At 42.2% G+C, this 20,324-nt stretch overlaps 1 protein-coding gene across 1 annotated transcript in view; it reads right to left on the reverse strand.

Moving 5' to 3' along the window:
* The window catches only part of EXOC4 (exocyst complex component 4), a 731,450-nt gene that overhangs the window by 136,425 nt on the left and 574,701 nt on the right, over window positions 1–20,324 (reverse strand). The window contains exons 12-13 of the mRNA XM_079786328.1: window positions 16,364–16,500; window positions 622–777 (exon numbers count right to left, since the gene is read on the reverse strand). Coding sequence (XP_079642454.1) covers window positions 622–777; window positions 16,364–16,500 — 293 coding nt within the window. The remainder of the gene's footprint in view (window positions 1–621; window positions 778–16,363; window positions 16,501–20,324) is intronic.

A 20,324-nucleotide genomic window follows, 5' to 3' on the forward strand; every position in this document is an offset into this window, starting at 1 on the left:
AATGTCTCTCCTTCAACTTGATCACTCAGTGTTTACCTAAGTTCAATGTAAATTTTTTACTTAGGGCCTAATTTGATGAAGCTGCTCATTTTCACATGCAGGGCTTGCCACAGTGAAACATCCCACCTAGTTTGTAAAGTAGAGGGGAAATGGAGGTAATACATTGTCACATTAACACAGATATTTACATTACATTCTTCACCTCAGAGAACATGCTAAGAACAACTGTAATATGTACTGTATGGGCAGGAACTTTTATTAACTGTCCGTCATTTCCAGGTATGGTGCATAATAAGGTGAATATAGCTTTGCTGAATGAATGAATGAATACACTATTTGTTCCCTAAGAGGGGAGAAGGACCTACAAATTGAAAGAGACTTTAACTCGAGTTAGTAATACTCCAAATTTGATTCATGTCAATCACTGCCTTCTAATGTTTTGAGCACAAGGCATAGTTGCATGGGAAGTGAGGTATATTAGGAGGAAAACAGACTTGACTAAGTTCGGTTAAGTGATACTTGATATTTAAAATTGGCCAAAATTTCACATAAGAAAGAATTAGCTAAACAGATGTTTTTTCCTCCTCATGCTCAGTACAACTTAGAAAGTAGATCTTTTACCTTATGAAATCTTCTTCATCTTCTCTCTTTGGCCTCAGCTGTTTGGGCTGAGCCATACTGATCCAGTTTGGTAGCGATTTCAAGAGTCTGCTGATATCATCATCTTTGGCCCAAGATGCACTGATGACAAGTTTTTCTTCCGACTGGACGATGCCCCTGAACACATGGCAGAAAAGAGACATGTCAGCACATTGCTTCATATCTGACTGGCACTTATCATCTACCTCTACTACACAGAAATGATGCCTCACCCCTCTCTCTTACTAATGCAATCCATGGCCTGGTTTGGTAATGGATTATGTTAGTAAGTGACACCATTAATAGGTCCCATTAATGGGAACAACCATTTCTAGACTTCATTCTTAGATTCTTCATTATTGAGTCATCTTAAAGGCTAAGAATGCTAACTAGCCCTCCTTTATGGTAGTTTTTTTGGGGGGTGTATTTCAACAAAGATGTTAAATAAGGTGGAGTAACCATATAGGAGAATGCTATTGCATGACAACATAAACAGTACTGAAAGGTGACAGAGTGTTATAAAGGGTTGTCCTCTGGCTTCTTGGTTTAAACTACCAATTAGTTCTAGTTGAAGTTACTCTTTGAACTGTGGACACCCTTGCATTCAAAGCAAATGCACCATCACAGAGAAACCTCCACCCCAATCCCCAGCAGAAAGTTTCTGATTCTCGCCCTCTGCAGTGGCCGTGATGAGTGGCCTGGAGGTGACAGGTTCAGGTGTCTTAACAGGGCCCGTGGGTTAGCCACTGACACTGCTCTTACCAGAATGTACCTGTAAAGTCATCTTAAACGTTCAATTTCAACTTCATTAAAAAGCTTCTCTTTCTGTTTAACATTTCTGTCCCTGTCACTAACGTGAATGGTCTAAAATCTTCATCAGCAATTGTAGGGACAGAGCGACAATGATTTATGAAGGGAATACTGATTAGTCAGCTCCCTCAAAGCTGACCAGGGCTCCAGGAGGCTCCCCCCAGCCCAGGCAGGGACTTATTGTGGGATGAGGGTTATACTGGGGACGTCATGCAGTTATCTCCATACAATATACATGTGGTGTAGTAGTAGATGCACGTATGTTCGATAAAACCTCTTTTACCCAAGAAGCAGTTTAATGTTTGTAGACAAAATAAGTTGAAGCTGAAATCCTTGACTCATGAAAACCTGATCCCAGGTAACAGGGCCTCATGGCCGCCTGAAAATCAGCTAGAATAACAAGAGAACCAAAGTTGATTTCTAGAATTCTTCTCACCCTAAGCAAAAGTTTTCTAACAGTACTATGGTTAGTGGTACAAAAATACCGTATTTTCTGGCGTATAAGATGACTTTTTAACCCAGGAAAATCTTCTATATGCCCAGTCATCTTATACGCTGGAAAATATGGTACACTCTCAAATTACTCACACTGGTACCTTCAATCTCCGTTCCCCCCCTATATTCTTGCATAATTTCTAAATTAATCCCACAGTCTAACTTTTACACTTTTTATGCTTGGGGGGTTGGGTGCCACCTTAAGGAGTGGCATCACCTCACATTTATGGTACGCCACGCCAGATGGACCCTCCATGCTCTTAGGCATTCTTCTTACCTGTCTCTGATCGACTTCCTCTCCCATTTCCCTCAATGACTATTTTTTAAGCCTTTACCCTTCATTTATCTCCTCATTGCTTCCTCCCCCTGCCCCAGTCTTCCTATGTGACAGAGGAGGGGACCTAATTACATACTTTCAAACACTCCACTTCTGACCCCCACAGAAGTATATGCAAATCTGTTTCATCCTCATTCACCCCCTGTAATCTCTCTACCTAGGCTTTTGGGGATCATTTCCACCCCCCCCCCCCAATATCCCCTCCTTTTCCTTTATATCTAGTCCCTTCTTAACCATGGTTTAGCTTTCTGTGGTTTCAGTTACCCATGGTCAACAGTGGTCTGAAAACATTAGATGAAAAATTGCAGAAATAAATAATTGATAAGTTCTGAGAAGGGTGATGAAACCTTGTGGACCCCACCCAAGATGCGACTCCTCCATCTGTCCTGAGTCTCCACACCGGTCACCCCCCACCCGTTAGTCACTTAGCAGCCATCTCATTATCAGATTGACAGCTATGGCATCACAGTGCCTGTGTTCAAGGAGCACTTATTTTACTTAATAAGGGCCCGAAGCACAGAAGTGATGTTGGCAATTCAGACATGCCAAAGACAAGCCATAAAGTACTCCTTTGAAGTGAAAAGGAAGTTCTCAATTTAGGAAGAAAAAAACTGCATGCCGAGGCTGCTAAGATCTCTGGTAAGAAGGAAGGTTCTACCCATAAAATTATGAAGAAAAATTCATGCCAGTTTTGCTGTCTCGCCTCAAACTGCAAAAGACCCGGCCACAACAGTATGTAATAAGTACTCAGTTAAGACGGAAAAGACATCAAATTTGTTAGTGGAAGAAATGGATGGAAAAATGTGTCCTGACTGAGAGCCATCAGCCAGGGTCCCCAAAACCATGACCCTGAGCCGTTCACTGCCAGTGAGGATGGTTCCACAGATGCAGGAAGAGGTCTGGACTGAAAATACAAAAAGTAATGATAGTATCACTACATTGTTCTATTGTATTACTACTTATTGTTAATCTCTTACTGTGCCTAATTTGTAAATTAAACTTTATCATAGGCATGCATATATAGGAAAAAACAGTACATACTGGGTTTAGCACTATATTCACTTTCAGGCATCTACTGGGGGTCTTAAAACGTATCCCCCACAGATAAGAGGGGACTACTAGCCTATCTAATAAAAGAGTAATACGCAAATTAACCATCACCCCACTACACCCACCAGCCAATCAGAGCGATTATGCAAATTAACCCCAACCAAGATGGCTGCGACCACAGAGAGCAGGAGGGAGGCTTGGGTTTCCCTGGCAATGGAGGAAGCCAAGCTTTCCACACACCCTGGCCGGCTCAGGCCTTCACTCCAGGCTACAAAGTTTCAATTATAGAAGATCCATAAATTCCAACAGAAATGGCTGCCACCACGGAGCAAGCAGGAGGCTTGGCTCCGCTCTAGGCTACAAAGTTTCAATTGTAGAAGATAAATAAATTCCTGATACCAGGGCCTCCACTTGGGTCACTGAGGGGTGTGGCTGGCCTGCAAACCACCACAGGCCCCTTGCCCAGGTCGCCCCACGCCCCAAGGGAACCCCCACCCTGATCTGGGACACCCTTCAGGGCAAACCAGCTGGCCCCCACCCATGCACTAGGCCTCCATCCTATCTAATAAAAGAGTAATATGCAGATTGACCATCACTCTAACACACACGATGGCTGCCCCCATGTGGACACAAGATGGCCAGCAGGGGAGGGAAGTTGGGAGGGACCAGGCCTGCAAGGGAAGGCAGTTGTGGGCGATCAGGCAAGCAGGGGAGGGCAGTTGGGAGGCACCAGGCCTGCAAGGGAGGGCAGTTGAGAGGGACCAGGCCTGCAAGGGAGGGCAGTTGGGGGTGTTCAACCCTGCAGGGGAGGGCAGTTAGGGGTGACCAGGCCGGCAGAGGAGGGAAGTTGGGGGCAAACAGGCTGGCAGGGGAGCAGTTAGACATCAATCAGGCTGGCATGGGAGTGGTTAGGGGGTGATCAGGCTGGCAGGCAGGAGCAGTTAGGGGCAATCAGGAAGGCAGGCAGGTGAGCAGTTGAAAGCCAGCAGTCCTGGATTGTGAGAGGGAGGTCCCAGATTGGAGAGGGTGCAGGCTGGGCTGAGGGACATCCTCCCGCCCGTGCACAAATTTCATGCACCAGGCCTATAGTCTATAATAATAAAAGTGTAATATGCTAATTAGACCGGATGTCCTTCCGGACGACCTTCCTGACAAAGCTGGGGCTGTGAGGGAAACCGGGGTCCTGGGTGCCAGAGGGAAGTTGGTGCTGGCAGCGGGGGAAGGAAGGCCTACTCTTGCACTAATTTTGTGCATCGAGCCTCTAGTATCTATATATTCTCCAACCCTCTATGTTATTATTAGTATTTTTAATCCTCACCTGAGGAAATGTTTATAGATTTGTGAGAGAGAGGGAGGGCAGGAAAGAGAGGCAGGGAGAGAGAGAGAGAGAGAGAGAGAGAGAGAGAGAGAAATATCAATCAGTTGACTTCTGTATTCGCCCCAACTGGGGATCGAACCCTGAACCGAAATATGTGCCCTGATTGGGAATCAAACCTGCATTAAACCCGAAACCTTTTGGTGCGCTGGATGTCGCTCCAGCTGAGCCACTCGGCCAGGCCCTCTAGGTTATTTTTTTAAAGAGTGAATGAATGAATGAATGAATGAATGAATTTCTTCAGTGATCCAGCCTTTCTCTCCAGTGAAGCTCCTCTCCCTCCTTCACAGATACTCATCACTTGAGTGAGCTTCACTTTCTCACCTCTCATTTTTTAATTCATGAACTCTCTAGGATGTACTCTATGATTTAACCCATTCATTGTTTTTGATAATTTTTCAATGAACATATTTTTAATTTCATATTTTTTATTTAGCTCTTTTACAAATCCACTCAAAAACACCCTGCTCCTGTATTATGGATTCCATTCCACTGTCTCTTTAAATATTTAAAAGCAGTGATTTTAAAGCTCCTTTCACATGGCGCTATATTTTGTGGTAGGTCTTTGGATGTCAAATGTCCTGTTTGGTGCATTTTCCTCCCCTTCTCACGTGCTCTGCTAGTTTGTTCTGCAAGCTCTGCCTCAGTGGCACTTGTCTCCTGCAAGAATCCCACATGTGCCCTGAACTTTGGAGATGTTATATTAGGTGGTTTGCATTTGTCTCTTCTGGATCCTATGGGTTTCACTAATTCTAAATAAGTTTTTTAAGGGTTTTTTTTAGCTTATAAGTTTCTCTCCCCACATGAGTAGTGTGCAACTTGCACATGTCACAGGAGTGAAATTCTGATTTCCTTTCATGGCCACCTTTTCTATTCCTAGGTGGGTAGCTCATTCCCAAGCCCAGAGTTCTCCTGGCTCCTTTTATGAATGAATGTCCCTTTATAACTTCTGCACAGATAAAACTGCCTGGCATGCAGGTGTTAAAATGCCAGCCCCTTTTGGTTCTTGATCTCTGATATGACCTGAAGTAAATTTAACATATTGGAATCCTAACACTAATGTGACAGTGTTAGGAGGTGGGGCCTTAGATAAGTGATTGGGTCATGAGGGTGGTGCCCTTGTGAGTGGGATTAGTGCCCTCCTAAAGAATCCCAGACCATTCCATCATGTGAGGATACAGTGAGAAGCCTGTGACTGGAAGAGGGTCCTCGCATTACCATGATCTTGGACTTTCAGCATCCAGAACTGTGAGAAGTAAATTTCTGTTGTTTATGAGCCACCCAGTCTGTGGTATTTTGTTATAGCAGCTCTAAGAAACTCAGACAACCTCACTCCGTGGTCCTGATGCCTTCAGGGGCCACTCAACTTTAACATTTGCTGGTTGTTTTGGCTTTTAGTTTCTCTTTTATTTGAGGCATCTGGAGAATTTCTTCTTCCTTTTGAATTTGGATATATATTAGAAAACAATTGTAAGTTACATATTTTTATCTGGACTTTCTATGAGCTGGCAGTAGGAAAAGGGCTTCCTAAATCTAGCTGCACCACACTTTTGGCTGAAGTCAAAATTCTGTCTTAAATCAACTGCTACCCTGTCTTCTAAGTCTCAGACCTGTATATCCAAAGACTTACAGGAAAACTTCACTTGTAAGTTCTACCAGAATTTCAAATAAATATTATTGACCTCTTTCTCTCCCACTAAACATCTAATATTCCTGTTTTTGTCAACAGTTCATCCATTCATCCTGCCATCCATAGTTACCACTTCCTGCCAGCCTACCTCCTTAGAATCTTACGAATCTGCCATTTCCTGACCAGGTTAGGTCATAACCGATATTTAGACCCCTCATCATTTCTCAGTGGGACTTGGCAGTGACCTTGTAACTGGGTTTCTTGCCTGGAACTTCAAGACCATCAGTCCAACTTACAGCACTAGTTGGAAGAGTCATTTCTCTAAAATTGTTCAAATACAATCATCTTATCCTCCTTAGAATTCTTCACTGACTCCTAATTCTAAGATCAAGTCACACTTAGCAAGCCATGAACACCTACCTTTTCAGCTTCATCTCCTGCTCCTGTTTCCTGCTCTGATCTGTCCACTACCCCAGACAAACCCTGGCCCAACCTGTGCTGGCTGAATACCCTGCCCATGATGAGTACTGGAAAGTTTTTTGAATGGGATATACTATTTCCTGCTTCTGTGTATTATCTCTGCCCAAAGATCTTCTCTTAATCTTCCTTACTTGCCTCTACTGATCAGGATTACCTTGGCTCTTCCCTTAGGACAGCTGAGTCGTCTCCTTTGAGCCTCATCACCCTTATACCAGAGGCTTTCTATCGTGACTGACTGCACATTGGGATAATCTGGACCACACCCAAGACCAAGTAAATGAGACTTGCAGAGGATGAGACCTAGGTATCAGAATTTGTAAAAGTTTCCCAGGTGATTCCAATGTGAAGTCAAGGGTGAGAACCACTCCCTTACACAGAACCTCTACTCTCACTGGTCCTATTACACCTCTTCACAATTTGTGATCCCATACTGAATGATGAGTTCTCTGAGGATAGAGTTGATTTCTTATTAGATTTTGTGCCTGCAGCCCTTAGCACAATACCCGGTGTTGGGAAAGTGTATAAGAACTGAACTGGAGATAAAAATAGCCCTCTTCAGTTTTAGGAGTCTAGCTAATACATTAAACTAAAACCAATTTCGAGGTTTTCCTTTAGCCCTGAGCTCTGCACTAAATGACTTGGGTGAGCTATCAAGCCACTGGCATTTGACCAAATCACAGATGGCTCTGCCTGGCTCTCACCATACCTCCCTGAATTCAACACAAATCAGACTAATGAATACAGGTGTACCCTCCCCCGCCCCTGAAAAAAATCCAACATAAAAAAATCCTGACTCAAAAAACAAATGAGCCAATGAGTGATTGTTGACAAGCCTTCCCTTCTACCACTTACTTTCACGTGGTGATTATTGGAAAGTCTCCTCCAAGTCTCACTTTCTCCGTGAAGAATTTGTTGATTGTATCAGCAGCCTTCAATAATCTCTCCCGTTGGAAAGCAATCGAACAAAAAACCCTCCTTTTATACTTATCACCTACAACTTCACCGTTAGAACTTCGCCCCATAGGATGGGCTGGGCAAACTATGGCCTGTCAGTCAAATCTGCCCCATCAGCTGACTTTGTATATCCTGTAAGCTATAAACGGTGTTGATACTAGTATTTTAAAATGTTTTTTTAAAAAATCAAAAGGAGAACATTACATAAAATTTAAATTTCAGTGTCTGTATCTAGAAAGAACTTTGGCTGGGTGTTCACTTCCTCTTAAACTCACACTATAGGTCAAATTCTGCTGCACAGAATTCGAAGCCCAAACCTAACTTAGTTTTCCAGCCTCTAAAGCATTGAGCCCATCCTTTCTGGCCCACTTCAGCCCTGGGAGTCAGTAAACAGTTTGGCTCTAGAGGTGTGAGATGGTATTGCACATTTTGGGGACCTAGAATTTTTCAGTTTAACACTAGCTGGAATGAAAAAATGAGCTTAGTGGGAACTATGTTAAAGGCACTCACATTATTTACTTATGTATTTTTTGGAAGACTTTGGAAGAATTCAATAATCCAAGTACTTTATTACTGCCTTCAGTAATATTCATTGATCCTGTCTTATTAAAAAATGTAATCCAAATTAACTAACATGCTACCTCTATAGTGCCCTCAACAATATATTATTAATTCATACTGGAATGAACATCAATTCCAAATGCAATTCCCAATATTCCAATTTAAAATACTGGCATTGATTAGCAACATACAATTACCCTAAAGGAAATTTTTCATTCAAATGGCAAGTTTCCATCCTGACCAATTGCATTCATTGGCTTATAATTTTGTGCTAAACTAGATTGTGTGGGCTACAAAATTCCAGGACATATCCAAATAGCCTAAAAAAGTAGAGCTAAATCTCTAACAATTATTCCACAAGAAGAGTAGGGTTAATTACCACTACCAGAACCATAATCTGCTAATTAATTCACAGCTCAATGGGCCACAGACAGAGCCATCTGTGTAACTATTTGTACCTCCTCCCAGGAGGAAGAGGAAAATAGGTATGCCTCTTGGAACAGGTGATAAGGCTGCCATGAGAGGGCCCACCCTCCAGACACAGCTGAGTAAATTTCATTCGGAAAACATCTGTTGGTGCCGACTGGCTCTGATGTGCATTGCTCCCTCTCTGGAACAGTTGGGACGTGCAAGTGTGCCTGGTCCCTGGACACAGCTGGGGTGCCGAGGCTTTCATTAGGTAAACAACCAGGGGCAGGTGGGGCTAATTGGATTCAACTGTTTCCAGGGCATGATGTTTACTTTCAGACACTTCAAAAACTAGGAGCCAAGCGAGACAAATGAACCCTGGGCAAAGCTGGTCCAAATGAAGCTGCTGGTGTGGATTTTCGAGTGTGAATGATGACCTGCAGCAGGCTCAATGCAGCGCAATGTCCAGCAACACAGTCGTAATGACAACGAGAGAGAAATAAATAAGAGCCGGCACTATGCTGCTGATTAAAACAAAACAGGACAAAATAAACGTAAATTCAAAACCAAAATATCCCTTAAGGTAAGAAGGAGCAGAATAAACAGGAAAAGAGCAGAGAAACATCAAGTTATCTTTTATATCACGCTCAATGCTCATCGGAGAGCCTTATGGTGGTGTGTGTTTCTACTCAATAATCCCAACTTAGGGAGCGTCTGATAACTCTGGAGATGGCGCCTGGAAAACAGAGGCAAACGGGAAGGCACCTGGCATGGAGCTGGTGGCAGGTTTCCCTGGCATGTGCCCTCGGCTCTTTTCAAGTTCAAAGTTAGTTTGTTGGCAAAGGTAGCAAGACAACCGAGCTCAGCTCTCACTCCTGCAGGACCTGGCCTGTGTCTACACAGGAAGCCATCACAGCCCTGGTGTCTAGTCTCTGCTACAGCACGACGAGGCCACCACCTTCTTCACACTCCACTTGGGTCAGGGAGGAGGTCGTCTTTCTCCTCAAACCTATGATAGTCCTCCTTTACTGAATATGGGAAGTTTTCAGAGCTCCCTGTTCTTCACATTCCTACCCAACCACACTGCCAACCCTCGTCATTTGGATTTCTGGACCTTCTCCCCAGCCATCACGACGGACATGCTACCGCACTGCCTGCTCATCCTGCTCAGTCTGCCAGGAATTCCCTCATTCATTCAACAAGCAGACTGAGGGCCAGCAAGGTGTGCAGGCCTGGGCCACACCTGGCTTCTGCCATCAGCTCCTACAAGTTTATTCCCGTGTCACTCCTTAGCTCTGCGCCCTCGGTCCTCCGTGGAGAAGTGGTGAAAGGTGGGTCTTTCCCTAACAGAACATGGGAACGTGCTGTGTCATATCAGTTAAGCCTCTAAGATCAGAAGATGCTTTATTTGTATCCTCCACCAGGCCGGATGCAACGCAGAAAGGCCAAACGCAATTTTTATTAATGAACAAATGCTAAGTTGGAACAGACAGAAACTTCAAAAAATTGTGACTTTCAATCTTGAAATGACTATTTTGAGACACAAGCTGCTGGCTGTGCCTCAGGACAAAGAGGGCAGCAAAGGGAGAGAGGCGCTCAGCTTGGGACAGGCTGACGAATGGACCAGCTGCCTGATGCTAACAGCGCAGAAGACAACCCGCAGATGAGTGTTCCTTAAGCCCCAGGGGTGTGGCTAATTAAGGAAAAGATGTGGGGGTCCTCATTTCCCTTTTAGGAAACCTCTCTTTCTCCAGAGCATGTAGCAGGGTATCATTACATACACAGTCTTTCTCTCCAGGGTGAGGTGCTCCTGGAAAGGTGAGCTGTTTCTGGCCTCTCCGACCTCTAAATGCCAGTGGATGCCCAGGTTCTCGTGGTAAACTCGGTGAACCTGGAAAACCAGCCAGCTCTCAGCAGAGGGCATTGTAAGCTTATGGGTTTGATCATTTCTGTAAAAGTTATCTGCTGCGAAAGAATCCGACTGCAATGTTTCCAGCTCCCTTCCTCCTTCCCCAGTGTTATATCATTTTGGATCATTTGAATTGTATATGGCTTGCTATTTAAGTCAGTCATTTGCTGGCAGCCACACTAGAACATTTCCTGTTTTTCCTCTCACTGTAATCAGGATTTGGCTGTCCAAATTAGGACTGCCCTAATTACTCCTCAGCAGGTGCCAATCCGGGGGAGGGCAACCCACGAGGACAGAGGAAGTAAGGACACTTTGTGTCTTCAGACTTATACGATGAGAAAACGCTTTCCCACTGGTGTGAAAACCTGATTAAGGAAGAGACAACAGGCTGTGTGCGTATGTGTGTGCACACTGTTGTATAACAACCATATAAATAATATTCTATTTCTTCCCCTCAAAGCTTCACAGAATTACTTTTCCCAGCCCCAAGATAATTCATCCTAGGCTGTAATTCAGAAACTGTGAGATCACTGCAGATATTACCCTGTATATGGGATGGTCTCTTAGTGGCACCATTCCAGAGAATCTGGCCAAGAAGGTCACCAAAGTGCCATACTAGCCTCCCTGGGAAAGGAATAAACAAACTCTTGATGGCCATGATATATCAAGAACCAAAAGCCATGGCCATGATCCTGGAAGGAGTATATACTAGAGATATAGTTGCACTGTATGGACCAAATGTTGAAATAGATATGAAGAGAAATACCTCAATTCCTATAAGAAGGACATACCATGGTGAACACCACCACCCATGTTCCTGCCTCAAGCCAATCACTGGACTTACTCACTACATCCACGCTACTCATTGCCAAAGCATTAGTTCTACAAGTTACCCTTTGTCTCCTATGTCAATATTTTCCCTTTTTTTTCTAAACAGTTTCCTTCAAATAGAAACACACAATTATTTCTCCTATATAAAATAGCACACAAAATGACAAAAACAAACAAACAAACCCATCATGTTCAAAGAAGAAACGAAGGTAAATTACAGAAATTGGGAGCGTTTAGAATTATAGGCAAAATTCTAGAGCGGACTATTAAACATGGTGTGTGAACAAAGAGGAAGTGGCACTCACTTGGTGCCAGGAAGACCTCACAATGAGTAAGTCACATGACTTTGTTCCTTTCCTAACCAGGTAATTCACTGACTTGAATGAATAAATAGTATATATGGCTCAAGGTCAAGAAACCTTCTTTCCAAGGGTAATTTGTAGGCTGTCCAAGATGAGAGTTCTTAACACAGGTCTGGCAGGACAGGGAGCAGTGGGTCCCAAAGTGAAGGGATGGGAGGGTTCCTGCTCAAACACCATTGCTAGCTTGTACCTGCCAATCTTGGGGAGACAGGAGGGAGGGTTAGCTATGTTAAAAGGATTGGGACTTGGCGATGACCAGCAAGAAATCTAACCTCTCTTATAGGGCAGATAATAAAATATAGGGCAGTACAGTCATCAGTGGTAGTCATTATCAAAATAGCAGCTAATCATTTTGGGGGAGCTTAATATTTTGCTAAAAACAATTCTAAAAGATTGACATTTTCAAAACTACTCCATGAAGGAAGAGCTATTATCTCCTTTTTGCAGATGAGAAAATTAAGGCACAGAGAGGCTGAGTAATTTGTTCAAGGTCATAGAACTAAAAAGTAGAAAAGCTGGTATTCAAATTTAGGCTCCAGAGCCTCCTTCTGAGTTACCCATGAGCTCCTGGAGTACTGAGTGATATGTGGATGTGGATCTCAAAGGAAGTCTCGAGAGATATGGCCCCAAATTCTTAATTTAGCCATGTCCTAAAGAACATTTTTAAAAATGATATATAAAGGAACCAGAAGATTGCTTATAAAATCAAGATTGACATGAAATTTGGAGGAATAGCTAAGATTTTTCTGATGACAGAATGAGAATTCAAAAATATCTCAATAGATTAAAATGACAAGCTAAAAGTAACATTAAATTTAATGGGTAAATGTGAGATCTTGAATTTGAGGTAAAAAAAAAAAAATCCCTACAAATACAGCATAAAAAAAATAAGGCTAATTTCAACTATTTCTTCTTACATCAGTTCCTACCCTTTCCAGCCAAGCAGTGGCCATGCCCCACAAATTTACCTCCTTAATGATTCTTGAGCTCTCTCTCCCTACCCGGCCTCTCCTCTGGTTTGGGCACTCACTGCCCCTCTTCTACCTCCACACACTTGCCGTCTGATCCATCTATACAAAGCTCAGGAGAATCTCCCTAAAGTTCCTGGCACTCAAGATCCTCCACCATTTTGGCTCAGCCTTCCTTTCCAAAGCTCCAAATTCATCATTTGTTCTTCCTTTTTTTTACTCTTCCCCACCTCCTTGACATCTCTCTGATTCCTTCCTTCCTTCAGCTCCTTAAGCCTAAGTCATGTCTTCCTTTTCCTTCACAAGGCCTCCTTCATGTCCCCCCTCCAGCCTTTCTTGTCCTCCTCAGGTAATTTCTTCCTCCTGGAACATCTGACTGTATTTTCTGTTATAAGTTAATGCTGTGGATATACACATGTCCCCTTTCTTTGTCCCCTATTTCCCTTTCTATCCTCTATCAAGAATATAAGCTCATTAAAGGGATAATCTGTGACTGATTGATTCTGCTGTCCCCACACACTCACATGTGTCTTGGGTCTGGTAAACACTCAATCAGTAGCTGACAAATGTAATGACAGGATGTAAGAAGAAGCACTGTGTCCAGCACAGGGGAGGTGATGGTGCTGCTGAAGTACAAAGAGCACACCTGGATGCTAGGCTCAGTGTGCAGTTCTCCATTTTAAGCCAGGCAAGCCAGGCTAGCGGGCAAGAGAAAAAGAAGACTGGGATGGTTTATGAGAAACCGAGAATGTTCAGTCTGGGGTAGGGGCGGGGATAGAAAAACAATATGGACCCTGATAGCCAACCTCACATATATGAAGGGTTTTCATGTATAAGGATTAAACTAATTTGGAATCATTCCAGGAGAAAAGGTCTGTGCACAATGGATAGGGGGACATCATTTCAAAACAAGAAATTGCTCAAAAGGACCAGCCTGCTTTGTGGATGTGGAGACCTTTCCACCAGGTGACATACTGAGAGGCAGGATCATGAATGACAAGGAAAAGATCTACAGCCAGTAAGATGCCAAGCTGTATGACGTTAAAAAAACTTCTTTCTAAATCACAAGAACAGCCCTAGACAGTTTGGCTCAGTGGATAGAGTGTCAGCTTATGGACTGAAGGGTCCCAGGTTCAAGGGCACATGCCCGGTTGAGGGCTCAATCCCCAGTAGGGAGTGTGCAGGAGGCAGCCGATCAATGATTCTCTCTCATCATTGATGCTTCTATCTCTCCCATGCCTTTCCTCTCTGAAATCAATAAAAATTTATTTTAAAAAAAAATCACAAGAACAACAATAATATAAATGGTGATCAGTGGTATTTAGATTCTAGAATCAACTTTACCTTATCTTGGGCAGGTTATGTAACTTCTCCATTATAATTAATATTCATCAGCATTATTATTTGTTAGAATTATTGGTTAGCCATAATGAAATATAAGCAGAAAGAGGATATGATTTGCTTTTTTTTAAAAAAAACCTTAAAATTCAATGGAGGTTAAAGACAAACTTGACAGTAAATTTAAAACAATGTTATTAAAATGCAACCAATTTTAAAGGTTTTATTTTTTTAATATTTTGTTTTAATATTTAAAATATGCTATTTGAGTCTCATTTGGTTGATGTGATGTTGGTACAATCACTTTGGAGCTGGGTTTTGTAAAGCTGAAAATATAACTCTGTGGCCTAGAAATTCCAATCAGAGAGAACTAATGATGAACAGTGGCTTTTAAAATTTGTATTTGTATACCAGTTAAAGGAATTTTGGAAAAATGATATTCTCCTCCCCACATTTAAAAATTTTGATATTTAATATCTTTCAGTATAAACTTAAATGGTAGTAAAGAATATGCTTTGTTTAATATTATAAATAGTGACACTTTAAAAGCACTATTTTAAGTGTACCCAGTGGAATCTCAACACCATAGGGATTTGATATCCACCATTATATACATAAACTATATTCGAATAAGGTCCTCTTTGACAGTTGGTATTGTTCACTTTTCTCTTGGAATTATTATTTCTATTTTAGTTCCTCACTGAATTTCATCCATTAGAAATATATATTTATGCTTGAGAGTATCTTATTGATTACTCTATTGTGGTGTTCTGCCAAAAAACTGTTTGTACAAATTAAAATCTAAGATAAATTAAAATTTTCTGCTACCACAAGACTAAATTTTAACATTTTTTGTTTGAATTGCCATTATAATTATTATTTAGTACACAATTGATTATAGAATAATTACTGATTATTTGTATGATTTAAAGGCAAATATAATTTTATGAATCACTTTTAAACAAATGAAGTAAAATATCTTTGGAAGCGCATCTCTCAGCGAGGTGGCTGGGTTCTTTTCTTTAATTGGTTGATGTTCTGTGGATAAACATTACTTACTGCTGGAAGGTGGTGAAGTTTTAATCGAAGTTGCATACTCTTTGGCCAGATTTATCTTTCTGACCACTGCTTCCTGGCTCACTTATAATGGCTCCTTATCATCTACTATACAACATCTAAATGTTCAAGTCTTACCTTTTAAAACCCTTTGTCATTTGGTCTTACTTTTCCTATTAAATATTACCTCTCACAACCTTCTACTAGGACATCTGTTCCATCCAAACCTCCTTCCATTCCCCCGCTGAATACCAGGCAACTGCGCTGTGCTTCCTCTCCACCCCTGCAAAGCCCTAACTTATTCTTTGCAACTTCCTACATCGCGTTTGTCTTTCTCAGGCCCAGCACACAGCTCATCGTCTGTGAAATCTTTCCAGACTCCAATCACCCTTTCTCTCTTTCATTCCCTCTGCTCTTATATTCTGTACTGCACAAGTAGTACCTGATTATGTACTGTACTTTACCTGCCTAGGCTTAATTATATATCATACACAATGTAGTATTTTATTATACATTCCTTTCTCCCCTAATTGTGTTAGGTCTTGTCAACCAGATCATAATTTGCTCCTATAATTAGCTTTTCATGAGAAGTGCTATGATCCTTTCCATGAGCTCAAAGAGATTTTTGAACCCCGAGAAAAGAAATTAGAGGGAAAAACTAAAGGTTTTCAAGTTCATAACAATGGTTTTTCATTTCTGCTGATGCTAAAAACAGTGTAACTGTCTTTTCATGACAGTAGGAAGGCTATAGATCAAACAGTAAGAGGAACACATTTGAAAGAACTAAAAGGAAATCCCATTATAGATTATTAAGCGTTCCTATGAGTTTGAAATTGCTTTACTTTAAAGATCGTTTAGAATCACGTGATGTGCTAATCAAGTTCTGGAATGTCCTCAAGGAAGATGAATCTTAGGGTTCTAAGCTTTCATGGAAATCAAGGCTGACACCTCATCTAAGCCACGGATGGCAGTCCTCAGTGGCTCTGTCCCTCTGTGGGATGACGACAGCATCCAGGAGACTTTCTGTGGCACATGTTCTCCGCAGCCCCTTGACCAGCTCACAAGTGGTCCTCTCCTCCGAGTGAGGCTCTGAAGGCGGCCGCACCAACCAGACAACAGTCAGGCTGCCAGTGACACTGATAGGTCCCAACAGCACTCACCTGTAGGCCGCTGCGCAGGTGTCCTTGTACTCCTGGAGCTTCACGCACACCATGTTGAGGAACTGATCTGAGTACGCGCTCAAGTCATGCATCAGATTCAGGAGGTCCTGCACCGTCTTCTCCACAATGATTGTGCTCTGCCAAGGACACAGAGAGGACACAGACTCAGGAGTTGTTGTGTTTTTTTTTTACTCAAGTTATAGGTAGGACAAGGAAAGAAGGCTGAAATAATGCAATTATTTCAAACACTCAAGGAAGCTGGGAGGGCATTTAAAAATACTGATTAAAAATTACAACAAAATAAATATCTTACATAGAGCTGGTCTTCCCAAGATCTGAGAAAGTGTTTTCTGTGAAAGGACACAGGATAGGGATTTTCAAATTGATTTCATGGAATTCTGGGCAGTCAGAGCTGTCTCTGTGGCTTTTCAGAAAGTGAATACACATTCAGTTGGGCCTAATTTATCACCTCCAGGTCTGTACTTTGAGATGAGGGACCTATGGCCGGCAGCACAAAGAAAAAGTCTTCCTTGACTTATTTTTGAAGTTTCAAAACCATCAATCTATTAAGAATAACAACTACCATTTGTATTGTGCTTTACTGCCTCTAGAATGTTTTTACATACATGGCATATGTTATCTCACCTGAGACACATAATGATCATGAACATTTATTGGGTTCTTACAAGGTACAGTGCTAGGGTTCGACATGCTTCACCTCACTTAATCCTCTCAACACACCTACTACTGGGTGAATCCTGTATTCATCCCTAGTTTAAAGATGAACAAACAGGCTTAGACACAGGTAGTACACAAAGCAAAGGCTCCAGGCTTTGCTCTTTTAACTACACGGTTCTGCCTCCCGGCTAGACCTGAGTTCTGCCTGTAGCCCCATCGTTTTCTCATGAGATCACAGTATTTGCTGCTGTTGTTGCCACTGTAGAAGCAATGTCCAAACAGACTCCGACATAGAGACAGGGAGTACTCTGCAGTAAACCAGTGTTATTTCTGAAAAGAAGCATAATCCATAATTTCTCACTCTTTAAGAAAAGACCGAGTTATTTAAACCATTAGTTCATCTTTCAAAAGGAGCAGAATTACACTGGGGTAAATACTAATCACATGCTTAGCAGCTTGGAATCCTTTGGTCAATAAATGGTTTGTTGAATACCCATTTAATCAGAGAGAATTGCATAGGCTACGGTAGACTTGGCCATAAAGTAAACATTGAAAAAAACAATTTTTTTTTGCAGTCTGACAGTGACCCATGAAAGAATCAAAGGCATTTTATTATGCTTAAATGCAGACAGTGGGGTACAGGGTTTTGGTTAACTTTCTTTTTCTTCTAAAAATAAAAACAATGGATAAAAGTATGCAGCTTTTTTCTAGACAATGGAGGATCAGCTTGTTATGTGTTTACAAGTGTATGTTTATTCAAGATTATTTGCTTGTAGGGATTTCTTGTCTTTTTCCCCTTTCTTTCTCCCCTCTAACCTCCCCCAAAGTAAAATAACCAGAAGGAGAAAAGGAAGAACAGTTATATTCGGTAAGGCAAACAAAATTACCATCTCTATAGAATCCCCACAAGTTCAACTTCCTTTTCTGTATTGATTTTAAGATTAAAACACTGCAGATTCCCCTGATCCATAATCCCCTTTCTCTGTATTTGTGTGTGAGTGACAGGAATTGATTCTGCTTAGCTACATGTCCCCACGCTGCTAAGAAGAATCTAAAATCCTCATCCTGCTTCAGAACTCAGGATATCCTACAACATGTGGACAGCAATTAACAAAGGAGAGTGCAGCTCAGCCTTCCTGACAAAGCCAGTTTAAAACCCAGAGCTCTGCGGGAAGATGAGCGAGGGCAAGATGAGCGGGGGAGATGGCGCAGATTGTTGAGGGACAGGGCCTGGCTCTCCTTTCAATTATGCCATTGGTAATCAACTCGGGGCAGGTTTGGGTAACCTCTTCCTTTCTTATGACTCAATTTACTCTTCTAATAACCGAGGATAATGTGATGGCGCCGCTAATCTCCTGGCCCTCATCACTCGAGTATTCACTGGGTGCCCTGGCGCTTCTGCTCTGGGAAATAAACACTGTAATTGTTCCAGGCCTCCCAGGTGTGCTGGGGCTGCCTGACCAGATTACCAATTTCTCACAAGCAAGCCTGGCATTCTCCTCCTTTCATCCAGCTCCCACCCTCCCCGGCTGCTACTTGCTTATAATTTCTCAGGATCTTCAGGACAATACTACTAATAAAAGAAACGGGACTAACAGTAACGCACACCAATAAACCCCGACTGTCGCATGTGAGGGTGCCAGACACACCTCTCGGAGTGGATCAGTTTGGTCTATATTTATCCCAAATATCGGGTGACCAGCACTGTGCGGATGACAGTGGGAGTGGAAGGGAGATGCAGGCACAGAGGACTAATCCCTGGAGATTAGGATGTGGGGTAAACAGGACCTACAGGAGGAAGTAGTGAGAATGCCATGGTTAATGTGAGTGGTTGTGCTCACCAACCATTGTGATGCTCTGTGATTACAGACAATTTTCCAGCTATTTGCTTGGTTTACCTTGTCATGCAGCACTCTGGGTAGCCAGTCACTACATTCTCCTCAAGGAAAATGACGCTCGTTTGCCAAATGGTGGGTATTTTTACAAGGGAAAAAAGTTCCATTTTTCAAGAATTTATAATAATTTCCAAATCAGTGGCTCTGACAGATAAATGTTGAAAATATCAGATTTCTAACAAGGTCAGTTCTGTTTTTATTATATGACCTCTTTAGTATCACAAATGATTCACTGATTCAATGATTAATTTCGGTATCTGCCTATATTGAATGAATTCTAATAAGTGAGACCCTGATTTTATTCATTGTAATTTCTATTAAATGTATAATAAATGATTGATATTTATACAGAAACAACTCAATTTTCATTTCTTGCGACTTATTACCAGGTAATCAAGTCTGGGCATGACATGAAAAATGAGAAAATGAAAAAAAAATTCCCATGATAGCTGATGCTATGAAATAATAACAACCAAAATTTCTTACAGGGATATACAAGCAATCTAAAACACAAAGAGGGTGCATGACTAGCTCTTTCAAAAATGGAATAACTAACTAAATGAAGACATGTGGATCTTTGAGGCCTTGTTCATTTTTTGCTAAAATGGGGCTCTGCAGCATGATACGGACAGCGATATTATAGGAAATTGGCTCTAAGTTCAAATAACTTGACAAATGCTGAGTTAGAGAAACTTGACGTGGTTTCTTCACTGGAGGACTGGAAACTTGACATGCTGATGCCATGGTGAATCTTAGAGGAGGATGTGGTAGTCACACTTCCCCTAACAATGTAAGTAAAGCACCATTTTTCATAGCATATCTACCAGGACATTATTTCCAGAACATGGTTTGGGGACAACTCTCCCCAGTTCTCTGGTCATACTGATGAAGATACTAGGCCAGATGACAAGCTTGTGGATACACGGAGTCTAGGTGGGAACAGGGGAGAATCCAGTCTCGTCCTCAGACTACACCCTTTCCTACACACCCAGCTTTGTGTGTTTTTGTTTTTGTAATTAAATCTTTATTGCTGAAAGTATTACATATATTCCCCTTTCCCCCATTGACTCCTTTTAGCCTGCCTCCATACCCTGCCGCAGGCCTTCGCCACCCTACTGTCTGTGTCCACAGGTTATACTAGTACATACATGCATACAAGTTCTTTGGTTGATCTCCTGCCTCCTGCTCTAACCTTCTCTCCAGCCTCCCTGAGCATGCCTACCCTGGGCTCCAACCATCCCAGTCTGCTAGTCAGGAGTGATGGCACCAGGCTACTCCTGCCTCTGTGCCTTTGGGGTTCCCAATCTCCATGCTGGGTATGCCCTTCCTAGCTCACGCCCCTCATCCTTGATGAGGCGGCTCAAGGGTTACCTGCTCTGATTTAAATG

The sequence above is a fragment of the Cnephaeus nilssonii genome (assembly GCF_951640355.1).
Source record: "Cnephaeus nilssonii genome assembly, chromosome: 12".
In the NCBI taxonomy this organism is placed as follows: domain Eukaryota; kingdom Metazoa; phylum Chordata; class Mammalia; order Chiroptera; family Vespertilionidae; genus Cnephaeus; species Cnephaeus nilssonii.